The 13500-nt window shown below is 45.0% G+C and overlaps 1 protein-coding gene across 1 annotated transcript in view; it reads left to right on the top strand.

The window, feature by feature from the left end:
* Positions 1-13500, top strand: part of LOC102462273 (ATPase family AAA domain containing 3A) — a 75723-nt gene that overhangs the window by 13474 nt on the left and 48749 nt on the right. The window contains exon 7 of the mRNA XM_075906421.2: positions 617-686. Coding sequence (XP_075762536.1) covers positions 617-686 — 70 coding nt within the window. The remainder of the gene's footprint in view (positions 1-616; positions 687-13500) is intronic.

The raw sequence follows: 13500 nt of genomic DNA, 5'->3' as shown, positions 1-13500 counted from the left end.
AGCTTTGGTCTGGAAACTCTTCTGGATTTAATCCTAGATACACCAGGCAATCTGCTCCATATTTGTTTGTCTGTCTACATGTTTGTTTGTTCAAGAACTCCTCCTAAACGTTAAGAACTAGGACCACCAAATTAGATACGCAGCTTCCTTTTATCATAACTGAAAGCAAAGGTAGGGTTTGGTTGTGCAAGGAAAATGGGATGTGCCTGAAATAGGATTGCTTCTCATAAAATCCTACAGAAAAGAGACAGAATCACCAGACAAGTGAAAGGGGGGCTGGCGGGGGGCGCCCTCCCCATCTGGGACTTCACCAGCCCCAAGCCTTCCACCCACCAGGCACCCTTTGGCATAGGGCCTTAAGCTCCCCTTACCTCCACACGATTCGTATGGGAACACTGCCAGGTAAATCTTCTAGTTGTTATACATATACTTGCCCTGCATGTTTGGATTCCTGAATGAACTCTTTTAGTTTTGAATAGTTCTTAAGAAAGTAATCAGGGAAACTGGAGTAATCTTGTAAAATGCTTGTAATTCTGTCCTTAAAACTTAAAATCCTTCCCTCTTTCCTGCCATATACCCTAATGTCTCAGCTTACATTGCTGCTTTCTTTCTGCAGGACAGCAGGTACATTGTTTGGAGAAGGATTTCGTGCCTTTGTAACAGACTGGGATAAAGTTACAGCCACGGTAAGCAGTGGACATAACTTCTAGAAGATAAACAGTTATTTTCAAACCTGAATTTGTGTGTTTTCACCTTTTCTATGGTAATGTTAAAAAAAAGAGTTGACTTTCCAAGATACTTTGATGGTGTCTGTAACACCATGTTTCTGTCTGCCAGTCTGCCTCCTGATTACCTGCATCCTGCTTCAAAGACCTTTTAACACCAGACCACGAGCTTTGGCCCACAAAAGCGCATCACCTAATAAACCATCTTGTTAGTCTTTAAAGTGCTACAGAGTCCTGTATTTTGTTTCAGCTACACCAGACTAACACGGCTCCATTTCTATCACTATCCTCTGAACTGTCATTCAAGCTTTAATTTGACACTTTACACCTAGGTCTTAACAAGGACCCTAATTATCTTACCCATTACAAAAATAGCTTCCCCAATTATCACCTCTAATATCATTAATTCACAGACATTTACCTCCCCCCTCATCACCCTTCTGTTCTGAAATTTGATTTGTCCTTTTCATATTTGTTCATTTTTTTGATTGTATCCTTTGGTATATATGGTCGTGCCAATTTTCTTCCACTATTTTGATCTGAGGAAGTGGGTCTGGCCCACGAAAGCTCATCACCTAAAAAAACATCTTGTTAGTCTTTAAAGTGCTACATAGTCCTGTTTTTTTTTTTTTTTTTTTTGTTCCAGTTAACATGTAAGGTTTCAATTATTACAAGAGGAGACAAATGGCAACTTTTCCTATTTACTTTCTGCATGTGTCAAGGCTGTTCCCCACTCTGGCACTTTAAGTGCAGAAGTTGGAGGCCCACAAGAGACTTAAAAAAAAAAACCAAAAACAAAAAAACCCAAACACTTTGCCTCTAAAGGTTTCTGCTTAAATTTCCCCTTGGTCACAGACTCCCTGACCTTGGATGGTACGCTGCTCCCACCCAATGCAAAAACCCCGTGAGAGCTCAGGAAGATGCACTTGGAAATGTCTTCCTGTGGGGTAATCCCACGCTCTTTAACCTTTGCTCAGTAGAGAGCTTGAAAACAAACGTGTTGATTTTAAGAATTCCAGCCTGTTCTCCCTTTTCCGTTCTCATGTTTAGGAAACGGAAGAGTCTGTTTTGGTGTCTTGACGGTGGCACTGCAATAACGTTGGAAGTGACTCTTTGAGGGTGTGAAGGAAAGATGCATTTGTGTACCTGCAAAAGGGGGAACAAGTTGAGCTTTATACCCTCTTTACTCTACTCTGGACAAAGATCCAAAAGGGGGTTTCGGAGTGAAGGGAGTTTCTACTTGTGGCGTGGTGGGTGGGTGGTGGTGGGTTTTTTGTTTTGTTTTTAAAAACGGTCCAAAGATAGGATGGATCTAGCTTGAAAAACTAAAATGACAAAGGAAAGAAAATGCTGCCCTTTCTGGTTGTCAGTGATTTGACAGCTTTAGGACGCATCTCCTCTTTCAACTAGTTCTGTATTCAAAACCATTGATACAGCCTAAATATATTGTCCTTCATTTTCTTCCCCTTAATTGAGGTTCATACAGCACTTTGGAAGGGTAATCAGCATATGTATGCCAAGTATTGATCACTAGAGGTGCAGTGGGTCTTGTCTTATTGAGCTGAGGGTGACAGTCATATGCAGCTTTTTGGGTGAATAAGCTGTTTATTAGGGAGGGTTTCTTGTGCATTGTACAGTACAAATATGAATTATGCAGGTAAATACCTGCTAACAGTTAATCTTTGTGTCTTCTCTTTCTTAGCTCCATTATTTTTGCTACCAATCTCCTCATGAAAAAATACATACTGATTTTTTTGCACTGACCTGTAAGTTTTTCATGTCTGCACCTCTGTCTGTTGGTTTTATAAAATCTGATGCAGTGTGATACTGAATCATGGCTTAATCCAAAAACCTGTGTCTTTGGGTCAGGACTCACAGACCCCATAGGGTACATGTCTAACCCTCCCTGGAGAATAACATAGGAAGCTTCAGCTTTTAGAATTGATTTTTTTGGCTTTTCCATGACAATTTGTATTTGGTTCTATAAAACAAACTCTTCTATTAAACCAAGCTGTATATCCAGCAAGACTCAAGTGAAGTATCATGTAGTGCATGCACAAATTCTGCTGCCTTAGATGCTAGCAAGACTTGGGCTTCTTCCATCTGTCTGAATTCTTGCACCTTATGTGTGCACTTGGTATCTAGCAAACTAGCCTCTTAGCAAGAACTTGAAGATGGAACGTAGACAGTGAAGTGTGCAGCCAGGTTTTGGTGGATTTATATAATCGGCATTCGTTCCTACAGTAACTTGATTGGATCCGGCTGTGCTGCTGTCAGCTGCAATAGTTTGCTGGGACAGATGAAAGTTCTGATGTCAGGCTGCAAGTCCCTGCTTTGATTTGCAAAAGGAGAATCAGAAAAACTTAATTTAGAGGAAGGAAAATTGAACAAAAGAGACATTTGAATTTTTATTTTTCCAGCCTCGTCTGCTTACAGCATAGTGGCTATCGCACATCACTTCAGTCCCTACAATACACAGGCCTAGTTCTATATTGTAACACTAGATGGCATAACTGGCAATGGTAAAGAACCACCTAAATGCAGTAATGTTTACCCAGAGGTAGCTTTATGACAGCGGTACTGGTAGCAGAACAATACTAAATTGTCACAGCTTCCATTATAGCGCAGTTCAATTGCAGTGGTTTTATTACGTGATTGTTGGGAGGAGAAAAACACTAGGTTTTAAATTGGCAATAAACTTTTAGCCAGGGGGCAAACATTTTAATTTTAAATCCCAGGGCAAAGATTTAAAAATTCAGGTGTTTGTTCTTTTAACTCAGATGATTCTTTAATTTTAAAAATAAAAGAAGCACTTGATTCTTTTGTTGATCTAGCTGTAAGAGTCGAGCTGAAAACATAAGGATGTGCGTCATGCTCCGGTGAGCAGTAGATTTCTGTCTTCTGATATATTTCCGTCTAATCCCACATGGCACTGCAGACCCTTTTGGTAGATCCTGGGCTGAAAATCTGCTGAGACACGTTTTAAGAAACTGCATGTTTCTGCACAGGGATTTTATGAAGCAGATTGGGTTCATTTCTAACCTCTTGTATGTCACACATTGCTACTGATTATCTTGGAAAATCATCTACAGGTCACACAATGACTGGACTTACAAGATCAGTGTTGATGTATGCAGTGCACCAAAAGGCAGGATTGAGCCTTTGGTGTTGCATCCTTGAAATCTGCATTTGCAGCTTATTGTGTAAGAAATCTGCGGATTTAATTTCCCAAGGACACCTAGGCTATATCCTGAGTGTATCTGCTCAAATGACTGACTAGGTGGCGCCATTTTCCTATGAATATTGCCCTTATGTCTGCCATGCAAAGGTAGTTTGCATAGAAAAGAAATCCTAAGTTAATGTTCCCCAATTTTTCTGGTGTGCCTAGATATTACAGCATGCTTGATGCTATGTAATAACTTCACTAAATGAGCTTGCAGTTTCAAGAAAAAACTGCTAGGAACTGGGGTTAGGTCCGTGGTGTTCAACCAGTTCTGAAGCCAGTAAGTAGTGAACTAGCCACACTCGGACCAAATAGCCACATGTGGCTAGTGGCTAACATGTTGGACACTACAGGGTTAGGGTTTGGATTAGTGCTTAATTACTTAGTTCCTTTTCCAAGTTTGTTGGCACTAGCATTTAAATGACCCTTTCAGACTAGCAATCTTGTTAGGTGTGTCTTGCTATGGTGACAATTACTCTTTGCATTTCATTGCCTATCTGGTCTCGTGCACTATACCCAACCCCTTTACCTTAGAATTTTGTCTCAAATTTATCCAAACATTGCTTTAAACCTGGTTTGTGTGCTTCAATACATTATGAACTTTGTGAAAAGCTCACATTGGACAGCTTCAGCTTTTGCCAACATCTTTTCTAATGCATATTGCTTTGTATGAGCTAAGATCTGGAAGATACCAGCATTTAGTAGCTGGACCTCAGAAACCATTTTTGAGGTCCTGTTAGATTTGGCTGAAAACTTGCCTTTATGTGTTTATCTACCTGTGGGTTTTTTCCCCATTTTCATTGTAGGTTTTCAAAATGTGATACTTATTTATGAGAGAGAGAGATTTATAAATTATGCTGGTGTTATGCTTTAGCCACAGGGACAGTTTTATATTCATTCACCAGTTATATAGGACTGCTGTCCATCCAAAAACTCATCCGTACCTTGCCCGTAGGCCTCAACTCTCTTCTACTTTATCCCTCTATTTCATACAGTCCTCAGAGCGTGTGGACAAACAAAGGTCATGTCGATGCTGCAAGTGAGTGTAATCAAGGTGTGAATAGGTGTTCCCAGGCTAGCTTCCATCTGTTTAACACAGGTAACAATAGCATTGTGGCCGGGGGACAGATCTGGGCAAGCAACGTACAAGTCAGCCAGGAGCCTGGGTACATACGTGGCTTGCTGGCCCGTGTTGATGCCTATGCTGCCACATCTACACTACTGTTAGCAGTGCAAGCTAGATGAAGATGGGTCTGGGTGTGCCTGCCCATGCTATGAGCCTTCACTTCCAGTGTAGACAAACCCTTTTTATTTGATATGATGCGTGTGGAACAGTGATGGCAATTGTGACGAACTAGGGATGGAATTTGCTTTGTTCGCTTGGCACGTTGCATCTGATTTCTACTGTCCGGGTGTGTGCCTCATTTTCCTTGGGCATCGCACCAATAGCTAAATGGTGATGGGAATTTCAGAGTGGCAGCCTCCTGCGCGTGCACGATGGCTGATGCTTTCTGTAACTTGTGCCTGAGAGAGGGTGCAATCAGGTGGCACCTTGTGCCCATGAAGCTGGACAATGGCTGGGAGACAGGGCTGGGGTGGACTACTGGGAGGTGTGAATGAGTCTCAGCTGGCTTGGGATACAGGGAGGGGCCCAAGATGGATTCTACTCACTGCTTCTGGTTCCTGTGCCAACAAGCCTGTTCTACAGCGTATCTCTGTGGACTAATAGACTTTCCGTCCTACCTGTTGGCTAAGTCACATTTGGCTGCGGATGGGGGTGTGTGCAGGGCCCGGTGACTCCCCCCACCTCGGTGACAACATTGGTGTGACAATCATTGCATCTTAAGCTCTCTTACCCAGTCTGAAACAGAAGGGGTAGTCGTGTGAATGACTGCGACCCCTCTAGGTTGAGCACTGTTGCATGATGCTCGCCTGACAGTTAGCACCACCCCACGGTCACAGTTTGATCATTTTCTGACTTTCCATCGATGGAGCGAGTATGTGCATCTTCCACAGCAGGTGTGGCTGTATTTTGGAGCTGCCATTAAATGCCATGTGGAGGAAAAGCCCGGCACTTGCGCATTTGGATTGTCGGTTAAAGTTTTATTTGGTATAGGGATGTTAAATATAACTAGTCGATGGATTTTTCCACTGATTAGTCAATAAGTGGAGGAGCTGCAGGGGGTTTAGCTCCCAGCCCAGATAGCTAAACCTGCTACGTCTCTGCTTTTTAAATGTATTAAGAGCCTGCAGAGTCTGGGACTGGGCATGAGCTAGGAATCAAAGCTGATTCCTGGCTTGCACTTGGTTCCCTGCTACTCCCCTGCCCCCCCGCAGAGATGGTGCTGGGGGGAACCGGCTTTTAAGCTGGCTTCCCATCACTGGCTCCTGTTCTCCCCCCCTTGCTGCCTCTGATAGAAGCAGCAAGGGTGGGGGTGACTAGTCGACTATCGGATAAGCTTTTGATTAGCCGCTTACATCCCTAGTTTGGTACGTCAGCAGCTGCCCGGGTTTCAGACCATCTTCTGCAGCTGTTCTCATCATCTGCATGAAAGCTGTGGCATGGGATCAGAGGGGTGGTTTGATTTTGGTTGGTGATGAGGGGAAGAGCGGTAGTGGGATATTTGCCATGCTCTCTCTAACGGGCAGACCTACCCTAATGATCATTGAGATCTGCCTCTGTACGCTGAGTTCCAGACTCAAAGGCTCTTCATTCTTTCTTTCTCCCTCCTTCCTCCAAAGTGCAAATCTGTTGGGTTAGTCAGTTCTCCAAGTACCTCGTGAGTGAGTTGAGTCACTGACCTAGTTCCATAACAAACTGAGAAGACATCAGTCATGCACTTTGCTGCCTAGCTCATCACTAGCTCAGGAGCACCAAGTCTGCTTGCTGAAGATGCTGCCTCCCTTCCAGTTTCTTTTTGGGAACCTCCTACGGGGAGACTCGGCATCTTTGGGAATAATGGGAGATACAGCACAAAAGCTGGTTTCAATTTGCTATTTTAAGCTACAGGTTTTTAAGGCCGCTGCAAGACATTCTTCATTCTCCCTCACTCTGACGTCCAGCTTGCCTTACACGACTTACTCCTCCTCCTTGCTATCAAGATCTTGCCTGTCTGCCATGCTTCTTTCTGCTGAAGAGGACTGGAGAGGGCTGTCATCAGTGCCACAGTTAAACTGTCCAGTGAGGTTGCTGTAGAGGACCCCACGAGGCCTGGAAGCGAGTCATGGCTTTCACCATGTCGGAAGATAGTCTCGACAGTGAGCTTCCCGGTGTACTGATGTCACAATCTTTCTGCTGCCTAAGTAAATGCAACGGCAAGGCTAGGTCAGGAAGGCCCTGCTTTTTGTCCTGTATGGCTACGCTGAAGGATGCACAACCATTTGACTTTCTCCCCAGAAAGTAGCAGCATAGGATGTCCCCATGGAGTGGGGGAGCCAACAGGCCCTGCACCCCCATCCGCAGTCAGATGTGGCTCTCAGCCTGCAGGTAGAACAGAAGGTTTATTAGTTCACAAAGATACAGCATAGAACAGACTTGTTAGCACTAGAACCAGAAAGTCAGTACAAGTCATCTTGGGGAGAGGGGGTTCAGAGCCAAGGGCCCTGCCTTCCCATCTCTGCTCCCCCAGCCAGCCAGATCCACTCCCCTGCCTAGTAGCCCATCTCCACCTGCAGGCAGCTCCACCTCCAGCTCCGACCTTTGTCCAGCTTCCTGGGCAGAAGGAGTCACCTGGTCACACACCCCTCTGAGCCTCAGGTTGCAGAAAGCCTTGCCATTGCGTCCGTGCTGGGGCTGGGGCAGCCTCTCTCATTGGGAATTTCTATCCCTTTCTGCGTATTAGTACAGTGCCCAGGGAAACTGAGGCACATATACATGGTTACCACAGGACAGTAGAACTCATATGCAGCATCATGAAGTGAACTCATTGAATCCAATCCTCACTCCATCACATTGTATACATGTGCTGAACAGTTTTAGCACAAAACCATTGAGGTGGAGGGTGGGGTGATACTTATGGGGCACTTTTCATGTGGGAACTGGTGGGGGGAGTCTGGAAGGACTCAAGTCCCTGGGCTCTTCTGTTCAGAGTGCCCCCCTGTGTATGCTAAGGATTTTGCTCATGCTAAAGTTGACCTTGAAACAAAATTAGTGGAGTCACCTGTTGCAGACATTCCTACTTAATTTATCACCTCTTGAATGAAGCTTTACAAAAACTTCTTGAGTCCATATTTTCCTTTCCCTCCCAGAGCAGCAAGCCTGACATGTGCTTGAAGTCCCAGTTCATTTGCTGAAATAAATTGTGGCTCAAAGCTTCACAGTGTCAGTCACGCAGCATGAACGCAGGCCAGCCTGTTTGTGTTGCTGGAAGTTTTCCTCTTAGAATCTTACCAACTCAGCAACACCTCCCGATTTCATAGTTTTTTGAGGAGATATTTTTAGAAGCCCAGCTTGTTAAAATGGATACCTTGCTTGAAAGCCATTTCCACCGTCTGCTCCACCCTCCAGTTTTACACACTGAGGCTCCTATGTGGGCTGGTAAAAAGAGCATATTGTGCAGCCTTTACAGTGACAGCAAGACATGCTTTGAGTGAATCCTTTTGTAGAATGTGGGCCGCACCGGAGACCTCGGGAGCCGCCAGATCATTTTGAAACTTGCTGTCTGGTGCTTTTAGCTCCACAAATTCCTGATCCAGAGATCTCTGCTTTATTGCAGCCTTTGTGCAAGATAACATGCTCTTTTGTTGTGAACTTGGGAGTTTTAAGCTAAACTTTTTATTCCCTCCCAAGCTCTCACCTGGATTTTCTGCCATGTGAAAATCTTTGGTGGCAAGATTTGGGGAGTCAGTCTAATTGTTTCTTTTAACCCAGCCTATTTTCTGTCTCAGGGTTTCCCATAACTTAGCCCTGTGTTCTGAGGCCTACTGGTCACCTCCCCCTCCTTATGTGTAATCCCAGTAGTTCTACTCGATTGATGCAGGGTATTTTCAGAGTGATCATTTTCCCTGCAGGTTCAAAAGAGCAAGATTTGTTTTGGGGTTGTCACTTACTCGGGCCTTTGTGAAGCTTTGGATACCATGGGGATGAATATCAGAGGGGTAGCCGTGCTAGTCTGTCTCTACATCAGACAGCGTGGGTCTCTACCCATGAAAGCTGATCCCCAATCACTCTGTTAGTCTTTAAGGTGCCACAGGACTCCTTGTTTTTTTCATGGCTTTTCCATAACCTGCAAGTGTATATTAGTAAAATGCAAGTCTAATAGCTCTCTGGCAGATCCTTTTTTAATTTTTGCAGCCTAGAATAGTGGCTTGACCCAGTTCTTAATTGCCATGTATCAAAGCAGAAGGTCTTTGCCTGAGATAGCATGTTATGGGCTGGATATTGATTGTGGGTAGTCTCTTTACAGAGGGGCTGCTGGAAAAGGGAAGGGATTTTTTTTGTCTTCCCTTGTGGATTCCTTCCAACATATCTGTAAATTGAGATGAATTGAATGCTGAGGCCTTCCTGCTATTTTATGAATCTGAGGTTATTTTGAGCCCTCCAGGCCTGTTACTGCACACTTAGAGTGACTAAAATTAAATGATGTTCATATTCTATTTGCCCTTGAGCCCTTGGTTTGACCTTGTCATTCACTTTGAGAGAAATACTCAGTTTGCTGGCTCTAAAAGCAATTGCTGCATCCTGCTCTTTGCCCCCTCTAACTGGAGCTGCTTTGGTTTGAATCGCCAGCATCGGGCTGTAAATTAAACATTAAGCTAATGACTCTGTAAACTAGGGATGTAAAATCCCATTTAATTGGCTAACCAGTTAACCGATTAAAGGGAGGTGAGTAGCGAGGGGGGGGGGGGGTTGGAGTAGCTTCCTTCTCCTCCCCCTCCCCGCCCGCAGGCAGAGCGCCCAGGCTCACCATGGATAGGGGCTGCTCCAGCTGTCCAGGACACCCTATAGGCAGGGGCTGCTCTGATGTCCTGATGGGAGCAGCCCCTGCCAGTGTGGTGCCCAGGCCCACCACAGACAGACTGCTCCAGCAGCCCCTGTCTGTGGTGAGCCCTATAAGGCTGGAACAGTCCCCTTCCTGCAGCAGGTGGGAAGCTGCTCCAGCCCCCACTGGTTAACCATAACTGGTAAGCCTCACCCATTAAGCATGAGGGTTAACCTTTAAACCTTCACATCCCTTCTGTAAAACTGTGCTGTTAGGTTCTGGGGCACAGAGTTCAAGTCTTTCTGGAGTGTTGCAAAACTGGCCTCTTCCCCAAAAATCTTTCTTTGCAAACTTTTAAGAACATCAGAATGGCTGTCCTGGGTCAGATCACCTTGCCTAGCACCCAGTCTTCCAATAGTGGCCAGTGCCAGATGGTTCAGAGCATCGGTTCCCAAACTGGGGGGCTGAGTATCTTCTGGTCTTGGTGACTTGTTACTGTTCATTTTATCCCAAATACTCCTCTAATGCCTTGGTCTGGAACAGTTCCTCAGATTTGTCACCTAAAGAGAATGAAACAGGTGCAGGAATCTCCCTCACATCCACTGCAGTGAAAAATGAATTCTTTGCATCCGTCAGGTTTTCTGCAGCAGCCTTGTTTTCATTAACTGACTGCTTCTTCAGCAACCCCACTCCTTGTTTGGCAGGTTTTCTGCTTCTGATATAACTTTTAAAACATTTGCTGTTAGTTTGTGTGCCTTTACATTAAAGTCAGCTGTTCTTAAAGTATGTAATGTAGTGGTGATTAATTTGCCTGCATAATACCTTCTATCCCCAAGTACTTCACAGATTATATGCATAGGCAGGTGACAACCCCTAGTTAAATATATTACTAGGGAAGGGAATTGTCACCAGGAACAAACCTCAGCCTTTACAAAAAATCTCATGGAGCCATTACTGTCTCTCCATGTATGAGCATGCTTTCTCCCTCTTCCTCTTCTCAATGGCACTAACTTTACTACCTCAGCCGGATGAAGAGCAGCCAGCCCTCTGGAGAGATGAGCCTTCAAAGTCTCTCTTAACTAGGAGTGCACTGTAGTAGTTTAGAAAGAAAAAGGCAGATCCAACGTGTAGCGCCACATTGTTGCCTAGTGCATAGATCAGGAAACTCTTGAGACCTAGTTTCTATTTCTGCCACTGAGTCCATGTTAATGTCTGTGGTTGGGTGTTGAGAGATGTTTGGCTCTGTGTGTAGGTTCCCTCTGTGTGTCACCCCAGCCCAGCGCAGACAGCTGGCACGGCAGGCCTTGTGTGAACTGCCCAATGACCACAAGTTTCGTTAAGGGGCAGAGGCATCCGGCCAGGTTTATTGTTGACAAAGCACGGTACTAGTATCCCGCAGACTGTGCTGGACCACTAACATATGTATGCCCAAAACAATGGACCAGTGGGACTTTCCATTCCTTTCTAGGCTAGGCAGAGAGATACCTTTATACCCGGATACAAACAAGTTAGTACTGCCCTCTGACATAGTTACAGCCCCCTGACGTGGCTAGTTATCACTGATCACATTGGTCATTTTGGTTCAATCAAAATTCACCTCTATTACATCATCCTGACTGTCTCAGTGTGCTCCTCTTATACTTGGGGGAATGTTTGCACTGTCCTTGAGGTCAGGATGTGCTTGTATTATTTGATATTGGGATGTGTTTGCGTGAGTGCTCTGAGATGAGCACTTAGGAGTGTGTATTCTGCAATTTGAGCCCTGTTCCTCCCAGAGTCTGAGCAGCTCCTGCCTCATTCCAGGCCTCTTAATACAAGGGGTTATAATTCAGGTGCTCTTCCGACTACAACGTCTGTTTCCATTAAATAGGGACAGTATCTATCTGTGCAGAGGTCTTTGAGGTCTGACGGGGATAGGAGTGCTAAAACACATAATCTGGTTCAGAATTCTTAATTAAAGTTTAACTCTTAAATTGGCAGCCTTTAGATGCCTTGGAGTGATCCCTTTTCAAGGCTCAGCATTGGCGGCCCAAAGGGTACGTCTAGACTACATGCCTCTGGCGACAGAGGCATGTAGATTAGGCTACCCGGCATAGGAAAATGAAGCGGCGATTTAAATAATCGCTGCTTCATTAAATTTAAATGGCTGTTGCGTTGAGCCGATCAGCTGTTTGTCGTCTCAGCGCAGTAGTCTGGACGCTCTGCGGTCGACATCAAAGGCATTTGTCAATCTCTCAGGTATGTCTCCTGGGATGAGGTTTACCTGGGAGGTTGACAAATTCCTTAGATGTCGACTGCAAAGTGTCCAGACTACCACGCTGAGCCGACAAACAGCTGATCGGCTCAGCGTGGCAGCCATTTAAATTTAAATGAAGCGGCGATTATTTAAATTGCCGCTTCATTTTCCTATGCCGGGTAGCCTAATCTACATGCCTCTGTCGCCAGAGGCATGTAGTCTAGATGTACCCAAAGTGTATAAGGTGGTAGGATTTCCAGATGTTGTAATGAACAGGGAATATGATTTTCAGTGGGCAAGATCTTCCCCATGATTTTGTCTTGGCAGATGGAGTTTGGGGGCAGAGCAAGTGTTGGGTCTTACATGACAAGGGAATGTGCCAAACAGCGTGGCCCTAATCGAGAGTTTTGGAAGTCAAGCACTCTCCCCCTTGCTCCTGGAGATGTAGTGCCCATTCACATTGAAGACTTGTTTGAAGTCCTGCTGTTCTAATCCTTCCCACTTTGAAGCATTAGTCTTAGCAAATTCCCAGAATGCCTTTCGTGTTGTCAGAAAGGCAGCTTGCCTTACTCTGTCTGACAGGCAGCTAATGCAAAGAAGCTGCCAGCAGGGTTGCTTAGTTTAGTACAAGTTTACTGCAGGGTTGTTGAATTGGACACCAGCTGTAACCAGAGGGGAAGTTTCAGGTCTTTCTGCTCAACTTATTGATGGGGATATTCTGTGCCCAATGCTTTCTGAGAACTGTAGTTTTTAACATTGGGAAGATAATTTCAAAGGTTGGTACAGTGTTAAAGCTAGTTTTGGGTGGCTGTTTTCTTGCTGCTGTGCTTGATCTCGCTCTGTTCATCCCCCACCTGCAGCCAGGTGTAGTCACTGCCAGTCCCTGTTAGCAGCTGGAGGCTGAGCCGTTACTGCCATCCTATCAGCTATCTGCTCATCTTCTGTTCATTATTCCTTTTTAAAATGCAGCTCACACCCCACCTCTGCGGGACCCCAGGCTGATGGTTGCAATTCCCAGGGCCACCTTTACCGTTAGCCCTACCTACTCATGCCTGGCTGTAACATGTCCATGCTCGGGTACTGTGCGCTCTGAAATGGTTGTCTCCATATGCATTATGATGATGCATTCTCTAATTCCATGCACTGCTTCAGCTGATCATATTTGCCTGTTTCATGTTCTTTTCAGGGAAGGTGGGAGGGGATTTATTTGAACTATTATCAGGCAATAAATCTCCCTCCTATTTCCATGCCTGCTTTGATCAAGCCTGTTCTTTTTAATTGGCTGCTTAAATTAAATATGGGAATAGCCCGCAGAAGGAGAATTTTAACTTCTCCACATTCATGACCAAGGACAGTTATTCCCCCTACCACTGCCGCCTGCCGTAAATGCCGTAA

Source organism: Pelodiscus sinensis, chromosome 24 (genome assembly GCF_052426305.1).
Source record: "Pelodiscus sinensis isolate ZL-2025 chromosome 24, ASM5242630v1, whole genome shotgun sequence".
Lineage (NCBI taxonomy): Eukaryota > Metazoa > Chordata > Testudines > Trionychidae > Pelodiscus > Pelodiscus sinensis.
This window is presented reverse-complemented; position numbering and strand designations above follow the sequence as displayed.